This window comes from Peromyscus leucopus, chromosome 4 (assembly GCF_004664715.2).
Source record: "Peromyscus leucopus breed LL Stock chromosome 4, UCI_PerLeu_2.1, whole genome shotgun sequence".
NCBI classification, from domain to species: Eukaryota; Metazoa; Chordata; class Mammalia; order Rodentia; family Cricetidae; genus Peromyscus; species Peromyscus leucopus.
The window spans coordinates 139,892,219-139,905,397 of record NC_051066.1 but is presented as its reverse complement, the minus strand read 5'-3'; the positions used below and the strand labels follow the sequence as shown (position 1 = coordinate 139,905,397).

Below are 13,179 nucleotides of genomic sequence, written 5' to 3'. Positions count from 1 at the left end.
GAGGTGGGATTTCTGTTGCATTTCAGGCCTAGAAGTGTTTATGCTAATGTGGCCTTGGCCCTGAAGGAAACAAAGTGAGCTGTATGGAGAGTTGAGGAAGAGTACTCATGACAGACAGAACCACTAGAATCTGAAGGTTGCTCCAGCAAGTGAGGTCAGAGGGGTGGGGTGGGGTCATTTGTGGATGACCAGTGGGTAGTTTGAAAAGCTTTGGCTCCTAGTGAGTGAGATAGCCCTTTAGGGGGAGCGGAGCGGGGTGGGGTGGGGGCTGTAAGGGAAGGAGACAGCAAGAGACTAGTTTGAAGACAGGGTCTCACACTGTAGGCCTAGTGGCTTAGACTCCCACCTTCAGCCTTCAAGTTCTGGGGTTGCAGACATGCAGCATGGGGACCCGAACACTGGCTACGGAGTGAATTATTGGGAAGTTTGTAGCTTCTGGTGGCTGGATAGCTGACAGTGTGGGGGAATGTTCTAGAATTAAGGTAGAGTAGAAGAGAGACCTAATTCAAGGGTGTGAGGAAGATAGGAATTAATCTGGCAGCTTTTAAGAAGTTAAGAGCTTGTACAGATTTGGGAGGGAGGATTGGGAGTTGGGTTTTGTTCTTGTCTGATGTTTATTAGCTGTGTTGAGCAGTTGAGTGGGTGCTTGCATAATTACTGAAATCAGGAGGAGAGGCACAGCTGGAGAGCCAATTTAGGAGCTACCAATATATAGAATTTTAGAAATGATGCTAGTATAAGATTTTAATAGAAGAAATTAGGGGTAGTTTGTGTGAATGCTGTACTTTCTGCTCATTTTTTTATGGGGGTGGGGCCTGAAACTGCCAGAAATACCTATTTGAAATAACAATTTAAGGGGGAAAAAAAAAGGTTTTGCCAGGCAGTGGTGGCACACACCTTTAGTCCCAGTACTCTGGAGGCAGAGGTAAGTGGATCTCTTGAGTTTGAGGCCAGCCTGGTCTATAGGACAGCCAGGGCTAAACAGAGAAACCCTGTCTCAAAACAAAAGTTTTTTAAAGACTTAAGAAGAGAACACTTAGGCAGTGAGTGTATCAGAAGTGCAGGCAAGATGGCTTTCGGTGAAGGCCCTTGCCACCACAGCTGATGACCTAAGTCCTTGGGACCCATGTAGTGGAAGAAGAAAACCAACTCCTCAGAGTTATCCTCTGGCCTCCACGTGCACTGTGCTATACACACGTGTACACACACAAAGAAGTAGATGTAATTTAAAAATTGACAAAAGTGGGCTCAGGGATTTAGCTAAGTGTAAAGCACACACATGTGAGTGCACACACACACATTCAAGTAAGTGCTAGGTACAGTAATAGACAACTAGTCACTACTCAAGAGGCTGAGGCAGGAGGATAGTTTGAGCCCAGGATTTCTAGGGCCAGCCAGGACAACGTTGTGAAACCTTGTCTCAAAAAAGAGAAGTTCCAGGTACAATGGTCAGGGAAAGGTCAGGAGCGTGTTGAGGCTAACCAAAGGTTACTCAGTCAACTGAAAAAGCAGTTTAACAAGGGACACCTCAGCTGCACACATGCAAGGGGACAGAGGGGCAGTCACTGCAGCCGTGAGGGGTGTGAGACATGAACATAGCAAGGATTTATACAGTAAAACAAGGAATGCTTGCTTTGCACGGGGGCCTGGGAGGAGCCAGACCTTGGGGAGAGGTGCTGATCCTGCCACTATGCAAAAAGGTTCCATGGGAACGTGGGCTCCCTTCCCCCTTCAGAATTCAACTCTGATCTTCTTAGGTTCCCGCCATCCTGGGCTCCCCAGGAGGCAACCCTATGTGAAAAACAGAAGGAAATGAGGAAGGGAGTGACTGCCTCTCAGGACGTGGAGCCAGACAGTGGCAAAAATCCCGGGAAGACACAGATTTCTTTCCCCCCAAATATTTATCTTGTGTGTGTGAATATTTTGCCTGCACACCATATACATACAGTGTGTAAGGGATCAGATCCTCTGGAACTGGCATTACAGGGATGGTTGTGAGCTAGGTGGGTACTAGGACTCGAAATTAGGCCCTTTGCAAGAGGCTTTAAAACCAGTTTGGAGAACTTTGTTTATCTAAGGAAAGTCTGTTATAATACACACACAACCACAAGAGGGCGTGCTTTCCCCAAAAGTCACAGGCTTAATTTTTTTTTTTTTTTTTTTTTTTTTTTAGTTTTTGGTTTTTGGGGAAAACAAAAACAAAAACAAAACAAAACACAACAACAACAACAAACCCACCACAGCTTGCCTGAAAGCTCATCCATAGCTGGGTGCCAAATATGGCCAGTGCCAAATTCTGCAATCTGAGTTTTGTTTTTACAAGATCAAAGTGTTCCTTTACTAGTGATGTGGTCTATCAGGAGCAAAACCACAGGGTGATCATGAAGGAATAGAGTGCTGAAATGTCAAGGTAGTTAGTATTTAGATTGTAGGTGATTCTTCTGGCAGGGATCCATCACAGGGAGCTACTAGGGGTTAACAGGGCTAAATGTATGTGGATGGAACTCCTCCTGGAATATACCTAACCTTAGACTATCGTTACAGTGACTGATGGACGTTTAGAGGCACCCATAATCCTTTCCATTGGAATGCTCATTCCTCTTTCTGTGACTTCCAAGCTGGAAAGAATTTGGGGAAGAAATGGGAAAAGTGTTCTTAGGGGGGGAATTGCCTGAGCAGGCTAAAGGTCCACCTGGACAGGATGCCAGCCACCTAGCCAAGGTGACAGTTTGTGTGGACACCAAAGGGACTCTGTAAGGTCAGTGGCTATGCATATGATCATGAGAACCAGCAGTTAGCAGGAGCAAGTCATAAGAACTGGTTATCAGCAGAGAGGAAGGCAGAGAACACATTCTGCCCAGAGAACACTGCAAGAAATGTCTACAGTGATGTTCAGTGGCCAAAATCATCATGGGACCTGGAAATACGTCAGACAAACATGGTTGAAGTCAGGCAACAGTCTAATGTTCTCTTGGGCCTCAGGTTTTTTTTTTTTATTTCTAACCTTTCTCCATTCCAGCCATACTATGAACACACTCACGCTCTCACACACACCAGCTTCAAATTCTTTCTTGGTGTTTACCTTTCCCAGAATCATTCCTGTTCACCCCGAACCCAGTTAGGCTTACAGTGTCTTCCTTGTCCTGGGCATTTATTTCTTCTTACTGGAGGCTGGTGGAACCTGGGTGCTGGAATCCCATCCTTTGCTCCTGCCCCAAGAGCCTTATGAAGCCTGGCCTCATGGGCTCTTGGGACACTGGAGCAAAAGCAAACTTGGGAAGGGGAATATTGCAAAAATAACGATCTTGAGTATTTCCAAGTGAATCTTATTCCACCATAGCTCACAGCCTGTGGTGTCAGGTGAACAGAGGGGACGACATTCTCCTCTCTGCTCATGGAAGTGTGTGTGTTCCAGAGAGATGGAAAAGGGATGGACTGATATATACACACTCCCTCCTTCCTGTGCGTGCGTGCGTGCGTGCGTGCGTGCGTGCGTGTAGAGGCTAAAGGTCAACTTGGGGTGTTATTCCTTAAAACACCCCCCATTTTTTTAAACACTGTCTCTCATTAGCCTGGAGTTAACCAATTAGGCTATATTGTCCAGCTAGTGAGCCCCAGGGACCCGCCAGCCTCCACCTCCCCAGTTCTGGAATTATAAACTTATGCCACCACACCTGGCCTTTTTCTTTTCTTTCTAATGGGCTCTGGGTAGCTGACTCAAGTCCTCATGTTTTCATGGCAGGAACTTTACCCCCTGAGCCACCTCCCCAGCCTCCTGAACTGATTCCTTCTATCAGGGTTCTCCCTAGGTACCTGGGCTGGGTGTGGTGTCGGGTGGGGACATGAGCACAGGACTCTGGCTTGCTCATGTTTCAGACTGTGGCTAGACCCTCTCCTCTCTGAGTTCCACTCTGCTTTCAAAGGAAAGTATGCAACCGTTCCCCAATTCCTTTCTCTGTAGGTCACTGGATTCTTCAGTGGGGTTGGCAGTGGCCCTGAAGCCCCAGGTCCTGTCATGGCATGCTAGAAGTGGTAGGGCCCAGGTCTGTCACCCTTTGCTAGCTGGCAGATATGAAGTGATCCGGGGTAGGGTAGTCTGCTGGTCTCATGCTCTTCTCCCCGCCGCCTGTGGACCCTGGGGACTTCCAGATGGGAGACAGCTCAGACCCACAAGAAGCCAAGCCACCAAGTGGCGGGGCTGTCCACACTTGGTTCTCAGATTTCCTGTTCAGCCCTCGGGCCACTGCCTGGGTCCGCAGGCCCAGTGGATTGGAAGCCCCCCTCCCTCCGGCTCCGAAGGAGGCTGGGCCAGCCAGGGGGTTATTTTGGGAGCAGCTTCTGAGATCCAATGGCCTTGTTAGGGCAACACTGACCTTTCTATCCTGGGAGGAAGGCAGGGCTGGAGAAGGGGCGGGGCAGTCGGGAGATCTGAGCCGCACGCCCACTGGGGTGGATGAGAAGGGGGCCAGCGGCTGCTTCAGGGTGGGCAGCGGGAATTCAGCCTGGCTAGGCTGCTAACGCGCAAATTGCCCCTCTTTGAAAAGACAGGACCCTTCTACTCTTTTCACAGCTCTTTTTTAAAGAGGGCATACCGGATTCCATGGAAGCTGGACCTGGGGCGCTCTGTGGGAACTTGGAGTCTCTTCTGTCCACTTCCTTTGCAAGTCGCAGCCTTGCTGGGATGACTGAGGGGGCCTCCCAGCCATGGCACTGACCAGCGCCCCCACTGCTGACTTGGCCTTTGGTCTCTTTCAGCCTCTGCCGGCATCTTGCTTTTCCCCCCCTCCTGGAGCCGGGTGGTGAGTCTAGAGGCTCAGCCTGAAGGTGCCTGGAGAGCATCGGTACCCCAACGGCCCAAGCTGGCGGACCGGGCCATTGTCAGGAGTGAGGATGAGATGAGCGGGGGCCGCTTTGACTTTGATGATGGTGGAGCGTACTGTGGGGGCTGGGAGGGGGGGAAGGCGCATGGGCACGGACTGTGCACCGGCCCCAAGGGCCAGGGTGAATACTCGGGCTCCTGGAATTTTGGCTTTGAAGTGGCGGGCATCTACACCTGGCCCAGTGGCAATACCTTTGAGGGATACTGGAGCCAGGGCAAACGGCATGGGCTTGGCATAGAGACCAAGGGGCGCTGGCTCTACAAGGGGGAGTGGACGCATGGCTTCAAGGGGCGCTACGGAATCCGGCAGAGCACAAGCAGTGGTGCCAAGTACGAGGGCACTTGGAACAATGGCCTACAGGACGGCTACGGCACTGAGACGTACGCAGATGGAGGTGAGTCCAGTTCAGCCCGCAAAGCTTGAGGGGGGTCCAGAAGGGACCGCGGAAAAGGACAGGGTAGTTGGCAAAGAAATAGATGGTCTAGGATAATATTTGCTGTGTGGCTTTGGGTAAGCTACTCCACCTCTCTGTATCCTTCCCCCTTCTCCCCCGCCCTACCCCCTTCTCCCCCGCCTCCGCCCCCCCCCCCCCCCAGACAAGAGTTTCTCTGTGAAGCAGCTCTGGCTGTCCTGGAACTCACTCTAGCCCAGGCTGGCCTCAAACTCACAGAGATCCGCCTGCCTCTGCATCCTGAGTGCTGGGATTAAAGCCTTGCACACCACACCCAGCTACAACTATTTTCTTATCAGTAAAGGTGGGATAATAAAAGGGTTATTGAGGGGACTGGCAGAAATTAGTGTAAGGCTGTCACATAAAAACACACTCATCAGACACTTGATAAGATGCAGTCATTTCTGTTTACTTTCTAGGTATGGAAACAGCTACATTTTAGCTTGTGTTTTAGCAGAACTGGGGGCTGGTCTCAACCTTGCTATGAAAAGTATGTTCACAGGATGTATCATGACAGTGTTTATTCATTCATTTCTCCATCCATTCATCCACCAACCCACACATCTAATCACCCACCATTCATTCACCCATCTTCATCTACCCATCTGTCCATCTCCCATTCACCTCTCCATCCATCCATCCATCCATCCATCCATCCATCCATCCATCCATCTACTCAATATATTCTTTCATCCAACACATATTTCTAGACAAGCACTCTACATCCCCAGCCTTACTCAATGAGGGTTTCGGTGGGACCTCCTATTTGTCAGTTGTTACACAAATGATTAGATACAAAGAGGACTAGGACACAGACTCTGGCTTCAAAGATAGAAAGGCAAGCAGGCAGGCAAGTATTATACACAAACATGTCAGAGAGTGGTCGCAGGTCAGAGTGGTGAGAAGAAGGCTTTCAGGACACAATTCCTGAGCTAATTTGGTGGGAGATCTGTGATCATGAGAGCAGGAGTTGGGGGCTGTGCCATCAGAGAGGGGACTTAAAGAGGCTCAGAGCTCATAACGGTTAAAGAAAATATAGAGGAGTTTTCTGAGGCAAAAGAGCCCTGGGAAATGGCAGTACAGATACCTCACTTCACCCGCGGGTGTGACTTGGACATGCCACTTACCTGAACCTTAGTTATGTTTTCCACAGAATGGAGCACTCAGGACATAGGTACTCAGAATGTGGGCGGTGAACAGACAGCACCAGCTTCTACCCTCAGGCGAAGGTCAAGTTCAGAGCTCTCCAGACCTTCTGTGAGCAAAAAAGGCTGTAACATGCTCACCAGGAAGACTTGAAGCACATTAGAGATCTGAAAGTGTGCTTTACTGGTACCATGCTGTAGTCTGGCTACTTGGAAGGCTGAGGCAGGAAGGTCATTTTATAACAGCCTGGCAACATAGTGAGACCCTGGCAAGGAAGGGAGGGAGGGAGGGAGGGAGAGAAGGAATCAAGGATGAGCAAATTGTAGAGATCACTGCCTGTTTTGTATATATTCTGAAATGAGAGTGTTTTGCGTTAATAATAATGTGAGACAATCTGAAGAAAAGTATTCGGTAACACATGAAAAGCAGATGAAAGCCCCCATATGACATCTTCACCTTTGTCCATCGACTCACAAAACATAAAGCATTCACCTGTCAGCTCTCAGGAAACAGTTATCGACTCCTGCAATCCTTTCTGTTGAGACAGGATTTTGCTTTGTAGTTCAGTCTGACTTCGAACTTGTAATCCTCCTGCCTCAGCCCCCAGAGTGCTGGGATTATAGACATGCACCACCATGCCCTGTGGTTCTTCTGACTGGGGTATTTCCATGACCCTTTCCTGCTGCGCTGTGTGACTCAAAGCTATGGCCCTTTAGAAAATATTTATTCTTGGCATGAGAAGCCACTTGTAGGACATCGTGGTTATGATTTAGTCCTTTATGGGAAAAGAGCACTCTGAGCATGGAGCAAGGGCCAGGGAACAGCAGTGCCCTGGGTGAGTTTGCTCAAGCCGAGACACGAGGAGAGCAGTTGGAGAGCAGCTTGAGGTGCAGGATCGGTCCACACCTGGGTGTGAGCTGCCTTCAACTCTGTCCCCCCAGCTCTGAGAACAGCTCTGTAGAACTGGATGGAACTGGATTGATCTGAGGACAAATTCTGATGACCTTGAGTCATTCCCTCAGCCTCCAGCTCAGTGCAGTTCAACTCAGCAGATGTTTGTGTCGGGCACGGTACTAGGCGCCGGAGGCTAGGCAGAGAGCAAGTGTCAGTTTCCCCAGGTATCCAATGGGCACAGTCCTTGCATGTGTATAGAGTGTCAGTCATCTGGGCACATTTCACAGGTATGTGCCAAATACCCCTTCCTATAGCTCTTGGGCAAAAAGGTGCATGGCAGGTATGTGCCGAATATCCCTCCCTCTATCTTTTCTCTCTTTCCAAGGGCTTGGAGATCTGGATGTGAATCACAGGGATACACATTGCTGGGGTGAGGTGCACACAGGATATGGTGGGCTGATCTGCCAACGTGTCTAAAAGGAGGAAACCTATTCACTCCTGGAGCCGACAGCACTGACCACCTGCCATTGTGCCATGCCTGGTGTTAGGGACCGGAGCAGGGAGCAGACAAGATCCTCCAAAGGCCCTGTTTAGTGAAGGAGACACTATATGTATGTATGTGTATGTGTATATGTATATGATGTATACACACACACACACACACACACACACACACACACAGAGTTTCTCAAGGTTACCACTAGAGAAGGAAGAGGGTGGTTGCATGAAGCAGTCTCAGATGCAGGTGAGGGAGGACTGGAGAGGAGAGCTTTTCAAGCAGACAGTGGAGATGCAAAGGCCCTGAGGTGGGACCAGGCAGGCTTAGCACGTCTGAAGAACAGAGAAGATGAGGCAGGAGTCCAGGTTGAATGGCAGACAAAAGCTAGGTGGCCTGGGTGTGTGGGTCCTAGGTTTGAGCGCAGGTGTGTCCTGGAGTCTTGAGGCCAGGTGGTCCAAAGCCAGCTGCTCTGCTTTGTCCAGCCTTCTCCTTCCCAGGGAGATGGCCCCACATCCAGGGACTTGGGAACCCTTTTGGGTTCTCTCTCCCAAGCCACACATAAGGCGTAACCCTCCAAATTTAGATGTGGCCGCTGCTTCTTCGGAAAATGTCTTTAATCAACCTGTCATCAGTCCCCTGAGGGTTTGCTAAGGACTTGCCCCTTGCCCTCTGCTGCGTGGCACCAAGAGGAATGAGGACAGATAAGATCCTAAGATTAGGAGCAGGTGGGGGCAGGGCAAATCCCAGGTTATGACCCTGCCCCAATGGATCATTTCGGAGCCTTTGTGTTCTCAGCCACGAAGGAACCACTCCTGATCTCTCATGTGATTTAAAAATAGTATTATTATTATTATTGCATTTATTCAGGTGGGGGGTGGCAAGGCATATGCGACCACCAGAGCATGTGTGGAGGTCAGAGGACAACTTGTGAGAGTTGTTTTCTCTCTCCACGGTGTGTGACCTGGAGACCCCATTGACAGGCTCAAGACAAGTGCCTTTACCCGCTGAGCCAGCGAGCCAGCCCCCTGATCTATGTCACATGGGAAAATGACAGAATTCAGTCAATGTTAGTTCCATCATTACTGCTAAGATTATCAATTCACTCAATAAGCATAGATTGTATTTTGCAAAGCAAGCACTATTATTTTACTGGGAAGTGTAGAAAGGACAGAATGATCAAGCCAGGAATGTAACAGGAGCCACTGACCACAGTGGCCAGTGCTAGGCCGGGCCAGGCGAGGGACCAGAGCCGGAGGCTGGGACTTCAGAATTCAGGAGGACCTTCTGGAGTAAGTGACACACCAAGCCCGTCGCCGGTTCATGAGTGAGCTGGACCACTCTTGGTTGAAAGGACAGAGTCCACGAATGTCAGGCGGCCCACAGCTTGTTCCTCAGTCTCCACAGAGAGTTGGAGCTTGCATCTTGTCGGGGATACTGGGAAGCTGCCTTGCCTTGCAATGAACTGTGACTAAGCCAAAGCAAACATCAGCTTTCCAGGCTGGAGGTGACAGTTTGTTGGTTTGTTGGTAGACAGATGAATTTAGTGGGCCAGAACCTACATTTTTCAGGTTGAAAGAATGGTAGGTCTAGAAGAGAAACTATTAGAGTCTCTCACAGAGAACAAGCTGAAGCATTATTTCCTGAAAAAAAAAAAAGTTCAGTTAATGTTATGTATGTACACATGTATGTGCATAAGTGTAATGTATAGACACACATATGTATCACTGTATGTCTTAAAAATCAGTGTTTATTTGTGTTGTGTTGGAAAAGTATTTGTTACTGCAGGCCATGGCCGAAAAGGTTGAGAGTCGTTGTTCTGAAGCAACTTGCCCAGCACCTTCTTTGAAGGCCCCGCCCACCTCCACCCAGCTGCCACCTCTGCAGCCCTGCTTTGATGGAGGGTTAAGTTCTTCAGCTCTGGCTTGGGAAGGGGTGGGGGTGGGGAAGGCCCCTGGACTGGAGCCTCTTGGCGTCCTCCCGCTGCTATAGCCCTCATTCCTTCCCTGGCCATATAAAGCAAAGCTAAAAATAGCTGCTGATTTAAAGCCGGTGCACATACCCCCGCCTGAAGAAGTGCTCACTGACTACCTGACTGCTCCCACCAGGACACCCATAGACTCTGGTCTTTGAGGGACCATTTGGGACCCTGGCTTTCCATTTTCCTTTTCCTCTTTCTCCTCCTCCTCTTCCTCCTCTTCCTCCTCTCCTCCTCCTCTTCCTCCTCCTTCTCATCTTCCTCTTTCCCCTCCTCCTTCTCCTCCTCCTCTTCCTTCTCCTCCTCCTCTTCCTTCTCCTCCTCACCCTTCTCCATCCCATCCCTGTCTCTGCTTTGGAGACCGAGTCTCACTCTGAATTCCTTAGCCTCCCAAGTGCTGATTACAGAAAGCCACCCCACTGGGCTGTGATCCTAGCTTTCTGAAACTCTTGACCTGGGGCCACTGCCTTGGTCTCAGAGGTCTATAAACACCTTCACTGGGAGGGTGTGTGCACACTCGAATGGACAACCTGTATTTTCTCTGGGAGAGGTTTTCTCAGATAATCATCAGATCCTGAAAGTAATCTCATGCACAAATAAATTCAGTAATCAAAATGTGCATTAGAGCCAGGTGAGGTGGTACATGTCTGTAATGCCAGACTCAAGAGGAAGAGGCAGGAGGATTAGGAGCTCAAGGTTATCCTTGGCTATATAACTAGTTAGAGACCAGCCTGGGCTACATGAGGCCCTATCTCAAATAAGCAAACAACGTATGCAGTGGAAAGGTGGGGCCCAAGGTTCATTGTTTTCCATAAAACGACAGTAATAATAGCAATTCTACAGTGTTGACCACATGCCAGGTACTGTCCTGGGCACTTGACGTGGCCCTGTTACTTTGTGGGAAGTATTGTCATTACCCCATTTTGCAGATGAGGAAACAGAAAAGTCCAGGACCTCTGGTTAACAAGAAGTAGGGATGGGGCTTAATCACAGCAAGTAAGAATGAGATATTCTGGGCCAGTGTGATAAAGTGGGTAAAGCTGACTTCTCCCAAGCCTGCTGGCCTGAATTTGATCCTCTAAACTCCCCTGGGGGAGGAGAGGACTGGCTCCTGCAAGTTGTCCTCTGACCTCCATGCACATATTGTGGCGTGCACATAAAATAAATAATAAATGAAATACACTTTATCTTAAAGAATGAAAAGTCATTAAAAACATTTTAATAGATGATAGACAATGACACAGAATAGTCAGGACCACTGACATTGGCTTCTGGACCCCATGAAAATGTAAGTGTGGAGCTCCGTGTTACCTACTTTCCTGTTTTGGTGACCACAGTTTCTAATAGAAACAATTTAAGGGAGGAGCGGTTTACTGTGTCCACCTACATTCAGGGTGGACCTCCCCTGTTCGGTTAATCCTCTGTAAATGCTCTGACATATATCTAGAGTCAAACCTCAGTCTCCTGAGGGATTCTAAACCCAGTCAAAACATCAGCAAGGCTTAACCATCCTCAGTTCCTTCAAAATCGTGTGTGTGTGTGTGTGTGTGTGTGTGTGTGTGTGTGTGTGTGTGTGCACGTGTGTACCTGTGTATGTGCACTTACGGGGGCCATAGGTTAATGGTGAGCATCTTCCTCTGTCACCATCCATCTTGCTTTTTGAGACAGTCTGTATCCGAACTCAGAGCTCACGATGCGGCATGACTGGCCAGGGTTACAGGCATGTGCCTCCACGCCTGGCTTTTTATATGCTGGAGATCCAAACTCAAGATTTTGTATTTACACAGCAAGTACTTTACCAGTTGAAGCATTTCCTAGACCTCTCCAAAATCGCCTGCAGATTTCAAAATGTTCACAGTAGAACTTTCAGTTGGGTTCCCTATGCACCTGCAAGGTCAAATGCTTGTCAAGTTCACCTTGACCACAGGAGTGACGGCAGGCTTCCCTTACTAGGCGTCAGTGTGTACCAGGCTCTGTGCTAAGAGCCTTACATGCATCATTTAGGATTTAGGCATCTTGCTCCCCTGTGCCTTTTGAATTTTTATGATTGCAACTCCACAGTCAGCTATGTGTTTTACACTGCAGTTCTCTACCTGTGCACTTCGACAAAAATGGAGAGTGGGAACTGACACTCCATTCCATTTCCCTCTCTCTGCGGCATGTCAGCTGCTCTCTCATTTTACCTTGTTGGGGAATTTGGTGATGCTCTGGCTTATGTAAAGCTCTCAGGACAGTTTGTCATGTGCTCTTATTACTACTATTCTCTGAAAAGATGGGACTGCCTTTCTCTGACACCTGAATCCTGAACCTGAGCTACTGCACTTGGCCCCCGTTTGCTCTTATTTACTTATCTTTTTTTTTCCCCTCTTACTCAAAGTTAGTGACTTAAACTCATTTAGTCCAATGGATTCTGAACATGCAGACTCAATGAATCTGTCAAAACAGAGGACTGAGCAGGACGGGACGTCACATTTTCTGAGCCTGGAGTGTGTGTTCTCACAGAGTTAAGCTTGAAAGGAACTTAACTTCCTTATTTATCCATTTGTGCCCCCAAAAGAGTATTTCTCAGTTGTTATTTGTCTATATTCCTAACAATGCTAATCTGCTTTTATTATGGTAGCTTTGTAATCAGTATTTTTTTTTTTCTTTTTCTTTTAAGACAGGGTCTCAGCATGTAGGCCCAGCTGTCTGGGAACCCAATATGTAGCTCAGGCTATTAGCTTCCCAAATGCTGGGATCACAGGTGTGTGCTGCTGCACACACCTATAGTGAGCCTCAAAATTACTGTAAATCTGCCAACTTTGCCCTTCCGAGCCAATGTTCTGCTGTTGTAGGTCACTGCTATTTCCACGTTCATTATAAAATCAGCCTGTCATAAAACAAAAGGCAGCTGGGTTTTGATTGCAAATGTATTAGATCTACAGAGCAGCTAGAGAAAATAGACATTCTGGTAATGTTTTTAATCCATGGACACGGCATATATCCCCACTACTCAATTTCACTCAGCAATGCTTTGAGCTTTCCAGCGCCAACATTTTTTAGAAAATGTTATACCTATGCATTCATTTTACAAAAATGTCATTGCATGTTTTAATTTACTGGGATGGGGAGCACATATATACCACCATGTACACGTGGAGGTACAGCTTGGAGTCAATTTTCTCCTTCCACTATGGGGGTCTCCGGGATTGAACATAGATTGTCAGACTTCATAGAAAGTTCCCAAAGTTGCTGAGCCCTCTTGCTGACCCTGTATTTCTTTTCTTTCTTTTTTTGGGGCGGTCACTATAAATGGCACCTTAAATTTTGTTTTTTTCCAACCATTCAATTCTAC

General features: G+C 48.3%; 1 protein-coding gene across 1 annotated transcript in view; it reads left to right on the top strand.

Moving 5' to 3' along the window:
- The first annotated feature begins 4,411 nt into the window (after positions 1–4,411).
- The window catches only part of Jph2 (junctophilin 2), a 59,591-nt gene continuing 50,823 nt past the window's right edge, over positions 4,412–13,179 (top strand). Inside the window, exon 1 of the mRNA XM_028868413.2 lies at positions 4,412–5,274. Within this exon, the coding sequence (XP_028724246.1) occupies positions 4,896–5,274 (379 nt within the window). The 5' untranslated portion in view covers positions 4,412–4,895. The remainder of the gene's footprint in view (positions 5,275–13,179) is intronic.